This window comes from Sander lucioperca, chromosome 7 (genome assembly GCF_008315115.2).
Source record: "Sander lucioperca isolate FBNREF2018 chromosome 7, SLUC_FBN_1.2, whole genome shotgun sequence".
In the NCBI taxonomy this organism is placed as follows: Eukaryota; Metazoa; Chordata; class Actinopteri; order Perciformes; family Percidae; genus Sander; species Sander lucioperca.
This window is the reverse complement of record NC_050179.1, coordinates 32737877-32752401: the sequence shown is the minus strand read 5'-3', so window position 1 is coordinate 32752401 and position 14525 is coordinate 32737877. Positions and strand designations below refer to the sequence as shown.

The 14525-nt window shown below is 43.4% G+C and overlaps 2 protein-coding genes across 4 annotated transcripts in view; one reads left to right on the top strand and one right to left on the bottom strand.

The window, feature by feature from the left end:
• LOC116036262 (GRAM domain-containing protein 4-like) overlaps window positions 1-8209 on the bottom strand; it is a 22504-nt gene extending 14295 nt beyond the window's left edge. The window contains exons 1-7 of one of the 2 annotated variants that reach the window (XM_036003132.1): window positions 7971-8209; window positions 4365-4608; window positions 2903-3008; window positions 1207-1327; window positions 1035-1105; window positions 701-833; window positions 528-553 (exon numbers count right to left, since the gene is read on the bottom strand). In XM_036003132.1, coding sequence (XP_035859025.1) covers window positions 528-553; window positions 701-833; window positions 1035-1105; window positions 1207-1327; window positions 2903-3008; window positions 4365-4550 — 643 coding nt within the window. In that variant the 5' untranslated portion in view covers window positions 4551-4608; window positions 7971-8209. The remainder of the gene's footprint in view (window positions 1-527; window positions 554-700; window positions 834-1034; window positions 1106-1206; window positions 1328-2902; window positions 3009-4364; window positions 4609-7970) is intronic. The other variant, XM_036003133.1, reaches the window with a different exon arrangement.
• A 47-nt stretch (window positions 8210-8256) lies between these two features.
• LOC116036294 (cytosolic 5'-nucleotidase 1A) lies at window positions 8257-14012 on the top strand. Of its 2 annotated transcripts, none has more exons than XM_036003135.1 (6): window positions 8257-8495; window positions 9670-9812; window positions 10281-10416; window positions 10924-11046; window positions 11585-11709; window positions 12924-14012. In XM_036003135.1, exons 2-6 carry the CDS (start codon window positions 9786-9788, stop codon window positions 13167-13169), a joined length of 657 nt encoding a protein of 218 aa, XP_035859028.1. In that variant the 5' UTR covers window positions 8257-8495; window positions 9670-9785; the 3' UTR covers window positions 13170-14012. The 2 variants fall into 2 exon arrangements, with proteins under 2 accessions (XP_035859028.1, XP_035859027.1); XM_036003134.1 differs by having other exon boundaries at window positions 8258-8495; window positions 9702-9812.
• The last annotated feature ends 513 nt before the right edge of the window (window positions 14013-14525 follow it).

The window sequence follows — 14525 nt, the reverse complement described above, 5'->3', positions numbered from 1 at the left end:
GGGCGATCAAGATGTTCTGTCTTCACTAATACAGTCTACGCATCAACTTCTGGATGTGTTGGGCGAGACTCCCGCAGCCTAGCCTAGAAATCTAGACGCAGCCTAGCGGCAGCAAATGGAGTTTGGGCGCAAACCAAACTCTAGCCGGGCCAATCACATCGTGTATAGAGTCGGTGGCCGTACTTGAAAACAAAGACGATGGCTGCTGCGGCTGGCAAACAGCGGTCTTTCGAATCGGCTTTGGCCGCGACTCTGGAAGACTTGGAGTTCAGCTTTTCTTTGAGAAAAGAACAAAGAACGGCACTGAAGTCATTCCTAAAAAAGGAAGATGTGTTCGGAGTTTTGCCGACCGGATACGGCAAAAGTTGAATCTATCAACTAGCGTTGCTCTGGTTGGTTGTAGAGCTATCCTATTGCGTGCAGAGGGAATTTGAAAGACAACAGTTTATCCCGCCCCCTGGATTGAGCCCTGCCAAAGGTGAGTTTGGCTTGTCAGGCTAGCCTTCAAATCAGAAAGAAATACTCACTGAGCCGTCTCATGTTTTCAGTCAACCTGCGGATCAGAAAACGGGTATTCATTTTAGATTTAAGACGCAGAGCTTTTACCACAATAAAAAACAGCATACAGTATGTTACAGCTCCAGTTGATTTAAGTCATTGTTTTACTAAATATGTCTAATTGCTGTATTTTACTCCTCACCTCTTGGCACTCAGCGGCTCCTCCGCCTCCACCGTCTGCTCCTCCGGTTGGAAGCTGAAGTCCTCGATATAAACGCCAAAACGATCATAAAGCCATTTTAGGAAGCTGCTGGACAAAGTGTCTTTCTGTTTGTCTGAGGACGGGAAAAGAAAAGAGTCTGATGCTGGTAACCGACATGGTCGTTAACATTTTACCACTTTTATTCAAGTTTACCCACTTTTAGCTTACATACCACGTAAGTCCTTTCTGTATGATTGAAATCTCAGAGGCAGATGAAGGTGGCGTATATGTGCATCTAATAAAGTGGCCGGTAAGTGTTTGAAGAAGAGCTCACCTGTACTGCTGACTGCAGGAGGAGGAGGAGGAGACGGGGCTTTAGGTGTCTGAGAAGGTGAGTCTTCGAGTCTGTGAAGTGACAGAAACGGCCGGTCAAGTGTCGGCATAAAACCACCGGAAAACAAGCAAACCAGCCCCTTTTTAATGAAGTTTTTTCTTTAAATAACCACCTGGGTTTCAGGACATTGTTGATTTTCTGCTCCAGCTCGATGCACCTGCTGCGCTCCCTCTCCAGCTCCTGTCTCAGTGAGTCCACGTTGGACTCCTCTTTAAGTTTCCTCAGCTCCTCCTCTGAAAACAGAGGATGATGGAGACAAACTGAGTACCTCTGAGCAGTGTTTTCACAATTTTATTATCGCTCATTGAGAGCTGCTCAGGTGACATTTTATGCTACTACTACTTTACTGCAACCTCTAGCATCCTTCGGGGGCCTTTTCTATTTGATTTCAAAGATACAAACTTTAATTTATCTGATGGAAAGTAGGAAAGACTGCACATAAAACAAAATATACAATAAATGAATAAAAAAACTTTGTTTAATTCCCATAAATATTATAAAGAAATGTATTGAAGGATACAACATCCTTATTCATGTGTGTGTGTGTGTGTGTGTGTGTGTGTGTGTGTGTGTGTGTGTTTTGAAGTCAGCAGGGTTATTAATAGCCGTGTGTGTGTGTGTGTGTGTGTGTGTGTTACATAAAGCTGACAGGCAGATATTGACGGATTACCCAGCATGCTGTTGTGCTGTGGGACGTTTGACTGCGAACTCAAGTGAGAGGCCACAATGACCCCAACAGCCAATCAACACACACACACACACACACACACACACACACACAACTCCTCGTGCCACAGATTTAAAAAGGGACACTTTACTTTTTTTCCACTTTTTGTTTGTTTGTGAAAGTCTTGTTGTGTCCACAAGTCAAAGATATTCAGTTTACTGTCACGGAGGAGTGAAGAAATTAGAAAATATTCACATTTAAGAGGACTCAAACCGATTAATCAATTATCAAAATAGTTGGCGGTTGATTTAGTAATCCATTAATCAATTAATCTATGCAGCTTTAAATCTCTTCTTAGAATAGAATCTCACGAAGAAAACTAAAAGTCAGAAGTATGAAGATATAGAATTCACGGATTTCACTCCACAGATCAACATCCAGGTGATGCTAAAAGCTAATACAGATCTGTGAAGCAGTTACTTTGTTGACACCCCTGTCTTATAGTTAGTGGTGGCAGTAGCTCAGCCAGTAGGGGGTTGGGAACCGGAGGGTCGCTGGTTCAAGTCCCCATACGGACCAAAAGTATGGTGGTGGACTAGTAGCTGGAGAGGTGCCAGTTCACCTCTGAGCAAGGCACCGAACCCATCCATGGGCAGCCCCCTCACTCTGACATCTCTCCATTATATATTATATATATTATCATCAGGTACTGAGCAGGTGTGTGTAATTCAGGCCTGTGTGTAATGTGTGTAAAAACAACAGAGTGAAAACATTGTAATTTCCTCTTGCGGGATTAATAAAGTATAAATGATGGGTGGTGGCGCAGTGGCTATCACACATGCCTTTGGTGTGGGAGACCTGGGTTCGATTCCCACTGCGATACATCAACCAATGTGTCCCTGAGCAAGACACCTAACCCCTAGTTTCTCCAGAGGTGTGTGACTTCTGACATATATAGCAATTGTGAGTCGCTTTGGATAAAAGCGTCAGCTAAATGACATGTCATGTAATGTAATATTATAAGCTAGAAAAACAAATTCATTGTATTTAATGTCTCTTCTTAGGTTAATATCGTTATAGCTGAAGTTTTATGAAACCAAAGAAACCCCACACAGAGTGCAGCTCCAGTCAGAATACTCACGTAGGAAGTGTTTCTCTAACAAGGCGATTTCTAGGTGACCTTTGACCTCGTTAAGATCGGTCCTCGCGTCGTCTTGGAGAGCTGCAGAAAATGATCCCGGGCCGGCCTGAAACAAACACGGCGACAGGAAAATAATAAAAATTATACAACAGCAGCGAAATGAAACCAGTTGTAGATGTTTATCTTTTATTTGGGGGGGCCTCCAGGTTAGGGCTGTGCAATTAATCAAATTTTAATCGCAATTATGATTTTGGCTAGCCTGGTCCTACCAGACTCTGGTCCACTAGCCTGGTCCTACCAGACTCTGGTCCACTAGCCTGGTCCTACCAGACTCTGGTCCATTAGCCTGGTCCTACCAGACTCTGGTCCATTAGCCTGGTCCTACCAGACTCTGGTCCACTAGCCTGGTCCTACCAGACTCTGGTCCACTAGCCTGGTCCTACCAGACTCTGGTCCACTAGCCTGGTCCTACCAGACTCTGGTCCACTAGCCTGGTCCTACCAGACTCTGGTCCATTAGCCTGGTCCTACCAGACTCTGGTCCACTAGCCTGGTCCTACCAGACTCTGGTCCACTAGCCTGGTCCTACCAGACTCTGGTACATTTCATTTGTACAGAGAGTCTGGCCACTCTCCATTGACAAGTGTTAACTTCCTTGAAGGCGGGTACTCTGTTGAAGTTTAAAACTATTGGATCTGCCCTGAGCCACTCTGGATCTGCCATAACCAATCGCTAACGTTTGGTCGTGACGTCGGCTTAGCAGCGCTAGCGTTAGCCTTAGCCAACTCCTTCACCACTAACGGAGCGAGCTGGAAAATCAAACTGTTCCTGAACCCCGTGGGGAGGAGGACCACAACATCATGGCCACCAACACAACTCAGCAAAGATTGTTCTTGCTCGGGCTTTAACTTCTGGATATTCGGCAGCGTTGCCACAACGGAGCGAATGGCTTCGTTCGCATCTTTCTCCGCCGCCATTACGGAACAACAACTCAAACTAGCGCACAGCCTCAACGTCATCATTCTCAGCCACTCCCTCTGTTCACTGATTGGACCGGTAAAGACTGGCCGGAGAAAACCCAAGAATATACCGCAAACCCAGATGTAGTACTGAAGGAAAATGAAAATTGAGCGGAAGTACGTAGGAGAGCGGAGCCAGGCTAGATTTTGGCTCCTAACGATCACAAAAACTGAGTAATCGAGAGAAACAATTATTTTGCACATTATGTTTGCGGGTAAACTCTTATTTTGTCTTGTGTTCTGAATGAAAATAAATAAAAGGGATATTTTACAGTTTGAGGTGTTTTCACTGTTTGTTGTTTTTTTTAATTCAATTTGCAACATCTTTCCAAAAGTCAATGAAACAATCATGTTTAATAATCGTGATTTCAACATTGACCAAAATAATGGTGCTCATAATTATTTCCTTAATCGAGCCGCCCTAGTGTGTTCTTGTTTTTGTACCTGGGCGTCACCCTGCTGCTCTCCCTCCGCCTCCCTCTGCTCCTCCGGCTCTCTGACGGAGACCGGAGCTTTAGTCACGGCCTCCTCGGTGCATTCGGTGTCCGACGTGTTGGGCGAATCGACCAGATCCAGGAACTCGTCCCGTCTCTGGCCCCGGAACCGGATCCTGTCCAGATGCTTCCGCATGGTGGGCGCCGTGGAGCCGGTCTCTACCTGAACATGACTGCCGGCGGCGCTGCAGAGACTGGAAGAGGAGAGGAACACTTTGAAATGATCCACAAAACATTCAATGATAACCTGATTGCAATAAACCGATAAGTAACATTTAGAGCTGGGCGATATGGAGAAAATCAAATATCCCGATATTTTTGACCAAATACCTCGATGTAGATATTGTGGCCATATTGTAGGGTTGACAATTGGTGCTTTCACAAAATATGCACACAATGAGATTTTTGATAAATAATCATCAGTAATGTTGATATAATAACTATGTGGGTAAAGGCAAATAATGGAACTAGCTAGAACAGTCTGGTGTGTTCAGAAAATGATATCACTCTACTGTAATGCAGCCTTTAAAACCAGGAAAAGACACCACTTTAAGACGACATCTAGCTTCATATATCGATATCGATATAATATCGATATATTGCCCAGCCCTAGTGACATTATAAGTTTCCATTATGAGAGTCAGATTCTGGCTCAAACGGTCAGTCCACCACTTTGGTCCAGGCTGAAATATCTCAACAGCTATTGCATGGATCGCCATGTCATTTTTGCACCAATATTCACGGTTCCCAGAAGATGAATCCTTATGATTCTGGTGATCCCCCGACTTTTCCTGTAGCGCCACCATGAGGTTGACATTTGTAATGTTTTTGTGAAATGTCTCAACTATTGGTTGGATTGCCGTGAAACGTGGTACACACTTTCATGGTCCCCAGAGGATGATTTGCAATAACTTTGTTCTCCTGACTTTTCCTCTAGCGCCATCATCGGGTCAATGACGCAAAATGCCACTAACCTGATTACCAAAGTCACAAAGCTTCATCCTCTGGGGAACATAAATGTCTGCACAAACTTGTACAACAATCCCTCCGACAGCTGTTAAGATATTTCTGTCTGGACTAAAGTAATGCACAGACTAAGTAACCTATCCCTAACATTCGTTGCTAGCATGGCTTCGGCCATTTCGGTTTCCCAGAACACATTTTGACATACTTGCAACATCAGTATGAGCATCTGACACACGGTGAAGCTGCTGTTCATTTACATCCTGTGAGATAATTCAACACGTTAACCGACAGCAGAAATCTCCCCTGAACCTGAAACTACAGTAGGATGAAAAGCACAAAAAAAAGAAATAGAGAAAACAGAATAACAATTTCTGCTTCTAAAGAATCTTGTGACTGACCTTAATGTGAGGCTCCTTCAACACTTAGTGATCATAAAGCTTTATTGACCCAGGGAGAGTCGACACTCAGCACGCCAGACCTCTCCCATAAAGACTCATACAAACAGATGAGGCAGCCAATCAGACGCTCCACTCATCAAACTGTTTGTTCAGGGAAGAGAAAATGTTTCATCATCTGCTTAATGTTCCCCCCTGGTCATGTTTCATTCTCTGCTCTCAAGCAGTGGATCATAAAACATGTGTGTAGGAGTGTGCATGGTCTCCAAACTGGAGCTCATTTCGCGGAAAGATGCTGAGGGACGAGCAGGCTACAGCCACAACAGCACAGGGTGATAGGGTGAGACATCTGTCAGTCAACACGGCCACAAACAGCTCCTTCTTTAAAAGAAGGGTATGACATTTTGGGAAAAACAGAGAGGTAGATGTAAAGATTGATACAACTCTGAAAACTGTCAGTTACATAAAGCTACAGTGGCTGGTTTATGAACCCATGCTAAAGATGACTAAAAAGAGGAATAAAAAAAAAATCATCTTTTGGAAATCGATCTTAATGCCTTAATTAAAAAAATGAGGAAAAATCTAACCTTTAAGGACACCAATTTTCTTTGTGAATGAATAATGTATCGTAAATAAATAAATGTTCTTCCTTAAAATACAGTGGACATAAGTAAGTACACCCCTATGTTAAATTCCCATAGAGGCAGGCAGATTTTTATTTTTAAAGGCCAGTTATTTCATGGATCCAGGATACTATGCATCCTAATAAAGTTCCCTTGGCCTTTGGAATTAAAATAGCCCCACATCATCACATACCCTTCACCATACCCTCACATCATCACATACCCTTCCCCATACCCCACATCATCACATACCCTTCACCATACCCCACATCATCACATACCCTTCACCATACCTAGAGATTGGCATGGTTTTATGTCGGTTAGCCTAATAGCTGGTTTGATTTGTATTGAGAGATGATCTTATGGAAAGTACCCCATGCCAATCTCTAAGTATGGTGAAGGGTATGTGATGATGTGGGGTGGCAAATAGTAAGCTTTAGAGGTAGATTTTGTTATCTTTAGACAGAGCCAGGCTAGCTGGTATCCCTGTTTCCAGTCTATATGCTAAACTAAGCTAACTGGCTGCTGTCTGTAGCCTGTTGAAGGCTGCTTGTTCAGTCTGAGGATAACTGAGCTGTCTGACCAGTCGGACTACTTCTAATAATTACGGTAATCTGATTCTTCACCTGGATCACACTCCAGCACTGTCTTTACAGGTGAGACTGACACACTGACTACAGACCTGTCAGGGTGGGAGACAATTCAAATATTTCAAAAGTTAAAATTTTATGAAAAATTGTGTATTTAGTGAATGTCGAATTAATGAGCATGACCTGATAACTTAAAATACAGCATAAGTCATTTTTTTTATTGAGACACACCCTAAACAGCTAGCAATGCAATGCTAAAAATGCATATTTTGTAATAGGGATTCGTACCAGAGACTATTATATTATATATTATATTATATGAGGGTACATTTAGGACAGTGTCTGCAAAGACTCAAGAGAAGCTGGCTGCACACAACAAGCAAAACTATTCCTTAAGACAGTGAAAAAAATGACAATAGCATAGCGTGTTCTGACATGTAAAAATCTGGGTAAGAATACTTTAGTTGAAATGTTCAAATGCCAGGTTTCACTTCAAATTCTGTCATTTAAATATACTGTGAGTAGTGAGCCATACTGGATCTGTGTTGACTGACAGATACACTGACTGACTGACTGACTGACTGATTGATCGATTGCCTGCTGATTTAAAATTTAAACTGAGTATTTACTGACAGAATTGGTGAGTGATTTTAAAGTGACTGACAGCGAGTCTTACTGACTGGCTGATTGACGGCCTACTGACCTTTTACCTTTAAGTGACAAAAATAGACAGACCGTTAAATGGCTGTTTTACTGACAGTCTGATCTGAGCCTCTGATAACATAAAACAATCTCCTTTTGCTTCTGCTCACAGTTCACACCACCTGCAGCGGTGACAGCCAATCACCTGCGGATCTGAGGGTCAACAGGAACCCCGAACCGGCCCCGCGAGGACCACGCTGGACACACCTGTAGCCTACACCCCAGAGGACTGAGATTTAGAGGGTGGGAAGAAAGAGGGAACCGAGGAAGGTTTTCTCACCGTGAACCGTAGCTGAAGCAAACTTTCCCTCCGTCTCTCTTTACCAATGGTCCAGACCGGGTCAAACCCGTTCCAAACCGGACCAAGCTTCTCTCAGACCCGTTCCAGACCACCCTCCCTCCTCTGTCTTATGCAGTTAGTCTAGACGAGGAGGTTTTGTGGAGTAAAAACCGGACCGCGTTTCTGTACCAGACACAATAATCACTGCTGTGGGCGGGGTCGCCAGCGGCTGGCAGACAAACAAGGAAGTGACGCTATCACGTTGCGCTCTTGAAGCGAACGTCGGGCGTTACAGCGAAAGGCAGGCGGATACATCCATGGGGCGGAACCCTGAGCAGACAGTTCTCTGTTTCTGTAGGAACCTTTGAAGTTAGTTTGACAGCCATTGTTGTCTATGGTTGTTGTGACAGGTGAAAAGGCCAGTAGATATAGATTTATTACCCGGTAAGACTTTTTTTTAAAGCTACAGGGTTCAGCTGAGAGGTGGACATGGTCTCCACGATCCAGAACACCGACGTGAAGCAGGTAAGACTCCCCAGAGAAGGGGTATGTTATGTCGGACTGTCTAACAAACACAGACAGGTAAGATCCCAACCTTCCAGAACCAAACCCATCCAGCTCTGGATCTTCACCATGCAGCCCACTATTTAGCACAAGTTTGAACTCTTACAAAATCTTACAAACGTGCCGTTTGAGTTGGAGAAAATTAAAAGGGACAAACGTAATTTAAAAGTTAAAATTATATGTAAATTTGATCAATATATGTATGTAATGAATGCCGAATTGTAGAGTGGGACCTATTAGTTAAAAAACACAATTTTAAGTCATTTTTTATCCCTAACATACCTTCACAAGTTTACGACTCAATGCTAAAATTAAATATTTTGTTATAGGGATTCGGGCCCGAGAATATTAGGCTAAAATTGTGTGTCACGGCTGCTGTGGTAGAGAAGCTGACTGCACAGAACACACAAAACTATTTAAAGGTGCACTATGAGTTCCTGCATGGTTTCAGCGCGATTTCATTTTTGTCTGAAATATAAGGCATCTCTCCTTGATCCTCTAGCTGCCTGGCCCCTGAACACACCGTGAAAAAGCTTGGTCTCGGGAGACAACACAGGGGTCGCAAACGTCCAACAAACACTAGGGACACAGGCTAGGCACCAAAATACAACAAACCACGTTCCAGCCAATCACAGACAAGATGGTTGGGGGAGGGGGTGGGGATTAGTCGTCGTCCCCCCCCCCCCCCCCCCATTATGTGCATGCCTGTGCCCCTAGTGTTTGTTTGACGTTTACAACCCCTGTGTTGTCCCCCGTTTCACGGTGTGTTCAGGGACCAGGCAGCTAGCGGATCAAGGAGAGATGCCTACAGTTTGAGACAAAAATGAAATTGCGTTGAAACCATGCAGGAACTCATAGTGCACCTTTAAGACAGTGAGAAATTGTATTGTAATAGCATGGTGTGTTTTGACATGCAAACATGTGTACGAATAACTTAGTTAAAATGTCTGTATGAGGTCATAGGCCAGGTTTCACTTCGAATAATGCAATTTTAGTCATACAAAGTAGTGTTCCATGTTGGACTTCTGGTGATTTCATATACTGGTACTGTATTGGTTGCCTGTGAGTTCGGTGTTGTGTGTGTGTGTGTGTGTGTGTGTGTGTGTGTGTGTGTGTGTGTGTTGAGTGTTTTTAGTTGGATGAAGATGTTCTGTGTTTCCTCTGCAGAAAGATGCTGATCGTGCAGTCGTTGTCGCGGTAACGTCTCGCGCAGTGTTTGAATCTGGAGCTGATGGGGATGATGTGTACGGAATGGGCGTGGCTTTCCCGCTGCTGCAGGTCAGTTTCCTTCATTTTAAACTGTGTGTGTGAGTGAGTGTGATACCTGTATGTAGTTATATTTATTAATTCAAATATCTAATTATTTGTGCACTAGGTAATATGTTCCTTCATTACCATGAACACACTGTAGTTTATTTTGACTCAATCCTCTAAATGTAGAAATAGAGCTCCAAATGTATAAATAGTCCCCAACAACTGCACTGTTTCCTCCTGTATCAGAGAAACATTTGCTAAAGTGGCCAACTGGAAAATACAAAGCCTTTTTAAAAGGAAACACATAGACATATTTATACATTTGTGAGTCTTTAAAGATGTACCTCTTCAGCAGGAACCAATTGGACCTGAGAGCTACAGACAGGAAGTCAGAAAGTATTAAGAGACAAACTTTGTTGACAATAAGAAAAATATAGAATAACACCAGGCTGAAGCTTTAATGGACACATTTCAATTGAATTCATAATCCAGGCGCTGCAGAGAGTGAACGAACGTCTGCTGGAGGAAAATCCTGCTGAGTCGCTGCTGTTTGATGTCGTCCTGATCACCACCGACAGCCAGCAACAGCAGCAGAGCTCCCGCATCATCAGCAGCACCAGACATTACGGTAATGTAACTTTAACCATCAACAGCAGCACCAGACATTACGGTAATCTAACTTTAACCATCATCAGCAGCACCAGACATTACGGTAATCTAACTTTAACCATCAACAGCAGCACCAGACATTACGGTAATGTAACTTTAACCATCATCAGCAGCACCAGACATTACGGTAATGTAACTTTAACCATCAACAGCAGCACCAGACATTACGGTAATGTAACTTTAACCATCATCAGCAGCACCAGACATTACGGTAATGTAACTTTAACCATCAACAGCAGCACCAGACATTACGGTAATCTAACTTTAACCATCATCAGTAGCACCAGACATTACGGTAATGTAACTTTAACTATCAACAGCAGCACCAGACATTACGGTAATCTAACTTTAACCATCATCAGCAGCACCAGACATTACGGTAATTTAACTTTAACCATCAGCCCCTGATTTTTTTTTTGTCGTGTTGATGACTTCCTGTCCTGATGTCATCACCGCTCTGTTGCAGGTCTTGAAGTCAGCAGGTTCTGTTTTTCCAGCGAGGAGGATTTTGTCGAAAGTTTACAGAAGAATAACGTCCAACTCTTCCTGTCGACGGACAGAAATGAGGTGCCGCAGGCGTCACAGAAAGGTCAGACTTTAAAAAGAAAAAATCAAAAATCCAATTTAAAATGTTGACCTGATGATGGGGCTAAATGAAAAGTCAGAAGACCATCAACGTTATTAAAATTCATCCTGAGGGGAACACGAATGTCTGAACCAAATCTGAGACATTTCACTCAAAACGATGAATGTGAACCTCATGTTGGTGCTAGACAAAAAACGTCAGATGATCACCAAAGTCTGCAGGATTCATCGTTTGGGAGCCATGAATGTCTGCACAAAATTTCATGGAAATCTGTCGACTAGTTCTTGAGATATTTCAGTCTGGACCAAAGAACTATTACGACTTTATTCTTGAAACTTTTTCAACTTAATACTCAAAACCTCACATCTTGTTTTGTGGCTCGATGATGTTGAAATATTGATCTTAAAAAACTTATTATTGTAGTTTTCTCCTGAAAAGCTCACAGTATAATCATAAATCAGTGTGTTTTGACGATGTAGTGATAGGTTGCCAGGTGAGTGTGATGTTAGAAGGTGAATCGTCCTCTTTGTCATTGGTCCAGGTGTTCTCTCGGCCCTGCTGGACCGGCAGGAAGCTCCATCAGAGCAGCTCAGAGTAATGTTCTGCGGGGACGCCGTCAACCGGCCCGACGCTGGCCCAATGCCGGCGAGCCGACAGGCCGCTCAGGTACTCGCAGCAACATCCTGTTGAAAAAGTCATCTTTGCTTAAAGTGATCATATAATGCTCATTTTCAGGTTCATAATTGTATTTAGAGGTTATATCAGAATAGGTTTACATTGTTTTGTTTTAAAAAATCACCATATTTTTGTTGTACTGCACATTGCTGCAGCTCCTCTTTTCACCCTGTGTGTTGAGCTCTCTGTTTTAGCTACAGAGTGAGACCTCTCAGTCCCAGTCAGAAGCAGAGTATGAGGGCGTGTCCTGACAGTACCTAGGTAAGGACTACTAGCCAGTCAGAAGCAGAGTATGAGGACGTGTCCTGACAGTACCTAGGTAAGGATTACTAGCCAGTCAGAAGCAGAGTATGAGGGCGTGCCACGCTAGCAGCTAGGCGAGCATTATAACGTGTGTTCCAAAGTGACCACGTTTGTCTCTGAAGTAAAGGCTGGACTACAACAGAGCTGTTTGGAGCAGTTTGTGAACAGTGTTTTCTGTTGGAGATGGTAAGTCCCTTTGGGGTGGACTTTGGGCTTTTTCACTTTGTAAACCTATAACGTGCACAAAAAAGATACATAACGCAATAAAAGAAAGGGAAAAAGCATATTATGAGCTCTTTAAATTCATGCAGAAGATTTTTCCAAAGCAAAATGATAATTTGTGTATCAATTACTCACAGAGAGTTGCCTTGAATTCATGAAGTAAAACTTGGGTAACGTGTCATTTGCTCGGTACTTCACATTAAATTTCGCTAAAACCTTACCATTTAAAAGACTTCCGCATAAACAGTCTCCCGGATTTAGACGGACGAGCAGTGCGCCTGCCAAACTTCTCAGACGAGTAGCGGAAGTGTTGTACATAGTGAAGTTTTAGCAAACGTGCTGATGTGTTTTGGAAAGTACTGAGCATACGACTGGATGGACGAGACTCGGATTATGCTGCACGAGTTATGTGAGTTTGTAAACAGATGTTTTGATATACTGTAGTTTTGCTGTTGTTAAATGTGGACCCCTATTTCTTCATTGCATCAAGACTTCTCTCTGTTTTTTGATTCTCCACGGAGGCGACAAAAACAAGGTTATCTTCGTGATTTCAAGGCAACACACAGAGAGTAGTTGATATACAAATGAGCATTTTGAGGATGATGAATTTTTTTTAAAGAACTCAGGGATCTGAGATTTTTTTTTTTTTTTTAAGGATAATACACGTTCTTGCTCCGCAGAGTTTCTCAGCTCAGCTCGGCGAGATGCGGCAGAGGTTCGGCATGTCGGACAGCCCTCTCAGCATCGTTCTCATGACGTCACACGGTGGCAGGGAAAGCTGTGGCGGCGCCCTGCGGACGCTGCGATCCCGCGGCGTGAACGTGGATGAGGCGTACTGCCTGGCCGGGGCCCCGCTGAGCCCCATCCTGTCCGTGGTCCGACCTCACTTCCTGCTCAGCGACGGCTTCAGCGGCCTGGAGGACTGATGACATCATGAGGGGAATGTACTGTCGCATGACCTCACAAAAAAAAAAACAACCGCTGAAACAAGCTGCCAAAATCCTCAGACCGAACGCAAAGTTGAACACCGGTTTGAACGAATTGTTTCAGCTCGTTGAGCCTTAAAAAGCCAATCAGTGATCCTGATGTAAAGCTAAGCCCCGCCCACCACCAAAATACAAACTACAGGATTGGACACTGTCTGACTTTATATCTTTTGTAGACTAACATGTTTAGTTTAGTTTTTTTAGCTCTCTAATTGGATGATAAAAAATAAACCTGAAGGAATCAGCATGTGCGTAACTGATCCAGTCTAACTGGGATGTTTTAAAATGTAAGTTTCTAAATTCTTCACTAAAATGAATGTGTTTGACCTTTGGCCCTTAATGCTAAGACTGCTGAGCTGATGCTGTTTATATTCTTTAGTTTCATCACTTCAACTGATTTCAAAGTTTCTTGTTGTTGATTCAGGAACAGTTTCCTTCTTTGTCTGTTACGTTGTGTTTACTTGCAGCTGTAAGTTTGATTACTGTCTGTATTTGAAAACTCTTCATGTCCTCTGCTGCTCCGTCACTTAGTTTTAGACTCAGCAGTGCTCCGGTTCAGGATGTTGATAGAACAGAGCAGCCTCCTTCTGTTTCTGAACCTCTGTGTATATGGTAAAAAAGTGATAAATCACAGAGCCGCAAAGTCCTGAAAGATAATATTTTTTGTATCTTGTGCAGTGCACACAACATTAAAAATCTCAGTACTTGTCTATCCCAGTACCACGCCTGTGGTCTATGAAAAATGTGTACATATGAACTATTAAAAAGAAAAAGGGAAATACAGTTTTGTTTTTTGTTGCTGTGATGTTTAAAAATGACCAGCAAGTGGCAGCAGAGAACTTCTCGCAGTAAAAATGACATTTTTACACCCTGTTGATATATATTACACATTACACACAGGCCCTAAATACGCACATGCACAAACAGGACCTTAAACATGCACTAATGGAGAGATGTCAGAGTGAGGGGACTGCCCATTAAAGGCTCCCCGAGCAGTTGAGGGTTTGGTGCCATGGAGGTGAACTGGCACCTCTCCAGCTACCAGTCCACAGTTCATACTTTGTCCGTACGGAGACTTCAACCGGCAACCGACCCAGGTTCCCATGGCCCTACGGACTGAGCTACCGCTGCCCCAAAGAAGAGATTTTTAGAGGGTAGGGTTGCTTTAAAAGACTCTCGGTTCTTGGAGTTTTCAAAGTGGATTTAAGGACCATGGCTGCATCCCATGTCCTTAAATTGCATCCCCGGCTCCTCCGCTTGCTTCCCTTCCTCGCATCTTAGTCCGTCCCACCGAGG